Source organism: Triticum urartu, chromosome 3, assembly GCF_003073215.2.
Source record: "Triticum urartu cultivar G1812 chromosome 3, Tu2.1, whole genome shotgun sequence".
Lineage (NCBI taxonomy): Eukaryota > Viridiplantae > Streptophyta > Magnoliopsida > Poales > Poaceae > Triticum > Triticum urartu.
This window is the reverse complement of record NC_053024.1, coordinates 56,723,175-56,729,320: the sequence shown is the minus strand read 5'-3', so window position 1 is coordinate 56,729,320 and position 6,146 is coordinate 56,723,175. Positions and strand designations below refer to the sequence as shown.

The 6,146-nt window shown below is 52.5% G+C and overlaps 1 protein-coding gene across 1 annotated transcript; it reads right to left on the bottom strand.

Moving 5' to 3' along the window:
• Positions 1-405: 405 nt before the first annotated feature.
• On the bottom strand, positions 406-5,720 carry LOC125542807. Its single transcript, XM_048705996.1, has 3 exons — positions 5,092-5,720; positions 1,518-1,790; positions 406-1,009 (listed from the first exon to the last, which is right to left on the bottom strand). The coding sequence occupies exons 1-3, from the start codon at positions 5,629-5,631 to the stop codon at positions 689-691; spliced, it is 1,134 nt and encodes a 377-aa protein (XP_048561953.1). The 5' UTR covers positions 5,632-5,720; the 3' UTR covers positions 406-688.
• Between the last annotated feature and the right edge of the window lie 426 nt (positions 5,721-6,146).

Genomic DNA, 6,146 nt, shown 5'->3' with positions numbered 1-6,146 from the left:
CGCCACGCCATATTCGCACTGCCACGCGTTGCCACCCCACCCCGCTGACACGTGATGCTGCTCCGCCTCTATGTCCCGCTGATCACCGTCACACCAAAGTTCACGGCCGCATCACCGCTCACCCGTGTCACTGATCTGCGGGCCCTAGGTTTGTTTATTGAATAGAAAAAAAAGGAAATATGTTTTTTAGGAGAGCTGTTGGAGTTGCCCTTGGATGTGCAACTTAGGTCACATCTAGATGTGCTTTAGCAAAACAATTAGAAAAGCATGTCTCCATAAACCAGAATACTGGGAAGCGCACAGAAATGATGGAACCGCTGATGCACCGGCGGGTGGACCTATCAAGCCAAATAACGGGTGCAAAAATGTGGCAAGAGGATACAGCACACTAGCTCAAAGCATCCGAAAGCACCGCAAGCGTACAGTAGGCACCAAAATGGGAAGGCTACAGCCATCATTCATTCACGCAGCCACTAAATTACACAATGCGCTCCGGAGTAAACCATTTTGAGGGGCAGCCAAAATTTATTACCCTATCGACACGCTGTGAAAGGCGAAACCACCTTTCTGAAACTCAGATGCAATCTTTCCGTCGCCGCGAAAATGCTGATCGCTACGCATTGTAAGAGTGAGGAGGTAAAGTGGAGAAATGCACAACACAAAGAAAAAAACGGTGTGGTCAATTGGGTCAGCTGCCTTTCTCAAGATTCTCAGCTTCTCGCCGCTGCCTCTCTTTCGCCTCCTCGCGTAATCTGTCCTCCTCTCGCCTCAACGCTTCGGCCGCCTCTTCCTCGGCCTCCTCTCGCTCCCTGCGCTCATCCTCCGCGTCCTCTCTTTCATCAAGATAATCAAACTCCTTTTCTGCAGCCATAGCCTTCACTATAGGATCCCGCAGCTCGGATATCAAACCTCCACCAACCTTGTACTCCTGCTCGTCGCCGACAAGGAATAGCCGCTGGTCAGGGCCTGTCGCCATCGGTATGTCAACAGCAAGCAGCTTCATGTCATACTGCAAACGAATTAGAGCAAGGTCAGAAAATTTGCTGTCATTGGGATAATAATACCATTCGTTTACTACTTTCTCAAGCAGGATGAGATCTTATGTTAGCTCTCTTCATATATGCAGTAGTATATAATACTAAAAGCAGTGATTTCTGGATGGCAGGGAATGGGCAAACACCAAAACTAACTATTTGAATACAAACGACCAGTCGATCATAATGTTGTATGACAGAAATATCATCTTTCTATGATAAACTTTGTTCATTTCTGCATAAGGGCTGCCAAAAAAAAACTGACGTAAGCACAAGATTGTGCATTAAGTTTGAAGAGTAACCAACAATTTGGTGGAAATTTTCTTCACTTAACTCTACCTTCGGAATAAATTGTTCAAGTTTTCACTCACACACTAATGGTCCGGTACTTAATTATATGGTCCATGCATAAGTACCAGACTGTTCAATCTGGAGGTACTGAAGTAGAGGTTTCTACAAAATAGAGAAGAACATTTTAAATACCTGTCCTTTTTTCTTCTTGACCTCAACACTTACAAGACCCTTTCTTTCTGATCCTTTGATGGGGAAGATAAGAAAGCACCGTTTGCCACCAACCCTAAATTTGAAGTCCTTTAGTTTAGGGCCTCCACCAGACATAACATATGCTCTGACATCAGTGCCAGCTAAGGGTGCACCCATCACTTCAAGGATTGCAGCAGATGTATTGAGCTTTGTCATTGCAATCCTGTAAACCTTGTCAGGATTTATGGTGAACCTTGCACGTGCGTACATGCCCTATGACAAACATAGACAAATGAAATCATTTAATTTCCCCAAAACCGTCGCATCATCTGTCTAGCAAAGCTGCACAAAAAAGCCTAGATTGCCAACTATACCCTTCTATGAGTAATCAACATGATACTATAGCAGAGGATAAAACAAAAAAGGTGCAGAAGATAAAACAGAAGGTGCCACTGAAATTTTGTGATGAGCTATAACGTGCTGCAGGTGCAAGTAGACTACTTATTGTAACTTACCAGTTTACGAATTCACACACCCTAGTATTTTTACACTCTGTCGCTGCACCTCAGCAAACAAAATACTCTTCACCATAAACTTAATATGGACAAGGCCATGAGCACCCAAAAGTCAAGGGCTTCTAGTTTCAAGGGATTTTCTTAGCATTTGGAGGATGCAAACCACAATATTTTGATTTTTAGGACTACAATCCGCAATATTTTTCTATGACCTCCTCTGCTCTATTTCATAGCAAAATTTCCATCGTCTAACGCATCTTGAGAAGAATACTAGTTTTCTGATGGTGCAACCAAACATAATCTCAAGAGGGTGTGAAACTACAATCCTACATTGTCTCTATTCCTGCATTTTTTTCAATCATATGAATCAAAGAGGCCCAAATTACTGTAGCGTCCATGCGGACCAAAAATGACATAAATATGAACGAGCGACGGTATTATAAGTATGCCTGTCCTGTACTCTGGTTTTGTGATTAAACTTCTACTGACATTTTGAAACACAGCATAGGCCCTTGATTTGTTGCCCTACATGGTAAAGCACCATGTGCGTACCAATTCTCAATGAATATCCACATAGTGGATTCTGATGCATCATCTATAGTTAATGACAAAATTTACTTTATGAACAATAGAAAAATTTGTTTCTTGAGCAATCAAAGGTGCAAGTACAGAATGAAAGTAATGTGTCCTATGGTTTTCTGGAGGTGCAATCAAACATCATTTCAATCCCCTAGGACTCAAGAAGGCGTGATACCGTAATCCTACGTTTTCTCTATATTCCTATAAAAAAAATTCATGGTAATCAAAGAGGCCCAAATTACTCATGCGCACCAAAATGACAAGACACATGAACAGGCGACATTGTTATAAGCATGCCTATCCAGTACTTTGGCTTAGCAATTAACTGGCAGTGATATCTTGAAACAAGGTGTACACTCGATTTGTTGCGCTATATGGTAAAGCATCATCTGCGAGGGCAGTAGTTGCCAGGGCAATCAACCACTATCTAAGAACCCAGTACCAGTTCTCGATGGACATCCACTTGGTGAATCCTGATCGTTCCTCTATGTTTAAGAACAAACTGTATGAGTCAGTGCATTTACCCTACGAACAACAGACAGTGAATTTGGTTCTTAAGCAATCCAATGTATAAGTACAAAACGTAAGTAATGGCTGGTGGCAGCTCAGATGTAATGGTAAATCCAAAGGAAAAATATCTTCACACTGATAGCACGGTAATATGGTATGATCTGCACATTTCTAGCATGGGATGCCAGCCCATCAGGGTGAAGTGGTCTCTTTTAGGAACAGTGTGGCAATTTTGGAAGCATGGCATATACTGCACAGTTTGAAAGGGAAAAATACAGTGGCATTGCAATCCCTACGAAATGAACCGCCTAGAATAATATTGAAGGTTACCCAGAATACCTCACAAAGCTAGATTGTGAGCATAGCCCCGTGACGTTACTGGAATAGTTTCGCCATTTGTGCACTACTATATGTCCGCTAGTTAAACCTATCCGAGACATTGGTTATGTGCAATAAGTGGACCAGAATATACTGTTTCACTGCTCCCCCTCCCTCCCGCGGCGCTCCCGCGAGCGCCCGGGGGGAAAACCCTAGCGCCGCCTCCAGCCCCCCCTTCCTCGAGCCTTCCTCCCCTCGCCGCCGCCTCGACGTACTGGCGGGCAAAGCCCGACCAGTGCTGGCGGCGGCGGGGCCCTTTCCTTCCCCCTCTCGGCCCGGCAGGCGCGGGCTTCCGGGTCAGGCGGCGGCGCAGCGTTCGCGCGGGGCGCGGCGGCGTGGCGGCAGCAGCTGGCGGCGGCGACGCGAGTTGTGGGCGGCGGCGTGAAGGGGCTGCAGCGGAGGTGGTGCGCGGAGGGCTCCGGCGGCGGCGTTCGGCCAGATCTGGGACCTGTCGGCAAGGGCCGCGGACGGCGTGGGCTGCGGGCGTCCGCCCCTACCGTGGCCTCGGCTGGTGGTGGTGGAGGCGCAGCGGCGGTGGCCGGTGGGCGTGCTGGTCGGGATTCAGTCGTCCCGCCGGCTGGACGACGACGGCAGGGCAGATGGGCTCCCCGGTGAGTATTCTTGGCGTTCGGCGGCTGTACTTGGGGTCCCTCTTGCCGGTGGTCGAGTCTGCGTCGGTGGCCTTGCGCCGTGCTGCGTCGGCCGCCGAGGTGGGGCGGCACAGGGGTGTGTCCGGTGGGGAGGCTGGCTGGAGGGATGGATGGCGCCGACTTGCTCGGGTCCCCATCACTGGCACAGGGGTGTGCCGGTCCGGATGCGTCCGCTCCCCCACCTCCCCCTTTCCCCGGCCGCGTGTTGGCTGTTGCAGCTCCGGTGATGTTCAAGGCAGGATGTATGCTGCGGTTCGTCGGTCAGTGGTGTTCCTTTGGTGCAAAGTTGATCTCTTTGGATGGTCTTGGGGGTGTCTGGATGTTGGGCGGCGGCCCTGGCGGCGGGAGGCGTGGCGTTCGGGGGCGGAACCTGCGTCTCAGGTGAGGACGAGCAGCCATGGTTTCGCGGGGGACGTGGCTGCGGGTGGTTGGCGGAGCAAGGGTGTGTCGGCGGGGTGCGAGCACCGGGGTTCATCACTTGCCCAGTTTCTGGCCGTCGGTGGCGGCGTCCGTGGACGTCGTATCCTTCTTGAAGGCTCCGTCGCGGTGCTCCCACCCCCTGCGTCGCTCTGGGTGAAAACTTGATCTGCGGATCGGACGGTGGCGGCTATCCGTGGTCGTACCCTTCTGGGAGGCACCGTCTTGGAGTCCTTGCTTCGTCATGGTCCATCTCACCCCCTCGGTGGCTCCAAGTGGTTCTTCGTAGCTCATATTATGTTTGCTTGGTTGTGTCCGGGTGGTGTGATGGTGCTCGGCACCTTTGTATCTAGCCTTGGGTGTGTTCGGTGTGTGTCGTGGTGGCGTGTGTTTGTTTGGCTCGCTCAGATGTATGTGATGTTGTTTGCTTTATAAATATAAAGCGGGGGGAAACCCTTTTTCGGTAAACCTATCGGAGAAGTGCATTGTCTAGTACATTTTTGGGATAAGAGAAGTGCAACTTACAGCGAAGGCAACCATGGCGGTGGCGAGCGCGAGGAAGCCGTACTTGGCCATGCCCTCGGAGAGGCCGACGAAGGTGCTGGCGATGCCGAACATGACCCGCCAGAGCGCGATGCAGACGATGACGCCGCCGGCGCCGACGAGCAGCAGGTAGTTGCGCCGCCAGAAGGCCTCGACCTGCAGCCCCACGGCCTCCCGGTACCGCGCCGCGGCGTTCTTGGCCGCCTCCACCGGCCGCCCCAGCCCCTTCACCCCCTGCCCGAGCGGCGCGAGCTTCGCCCCCCCGCCGCCGCTCGCGAACTGCCTGACCCCGCCCACGAGCCGCTGCGTCGCCTTGTGCTGCTGCGGCAGGGCCGGAAGGCCGGGCCGCGCGGTGGTGAAGAAGCGGGAGGGGGAGGGGGCGGGAGGGGCGGGGAAGTGGCGGGGGATGGGGGTGGGAGGGGCGCGGGCGGAGGGGAAGGGGGTGGGGGTGGAGCGGAGGAGGAGGTGGCGGTGGATGGTGTGGAGGGCTCGCCGCGAGGAGGTGAGCGCGGCCGCCGCCATGGGGATCGAGATCGGGTTCGCACCTCGCGGCAGTGGTGGGGGAGGGGACGAAGGAGTCGATGGAAGGAAAGGGAGGATGGACTCGACTGCCTCCACCAGGTTGGACTCACTAGAACAGTAATTTTTTTTTTGAGATAATTACAACTACGGTACCTGTACTATCCGGCGCGTAACAAGACAGTCCTGGCACTCGTCCATTGCTCCGATACGGTCCTCAAATACGCAGAAACGCTCCAAAACGGTCCTCTGTGCATATCTCATACGAACCTGGCTACTCCTCCCGTACGCGCGAGGCCCAGACCAGTGCCACGTCAGCGCGCGGGCTGGTCGAGCCGAACCGGTTAAAGCGGACGGGCGGCGCACTGGTAGACCAAAATTCCCTATTACCTCCCCAACCCTAAATCACAAAAATCCTCTCCTCTCCTCTCGACGGGCGGCGATAGCATGACGGGGAGCCCTGTTTCCGGCCCCGTCAACCGCGGCAAGGTTGGATGTCGCACACACGACGCTGGCGG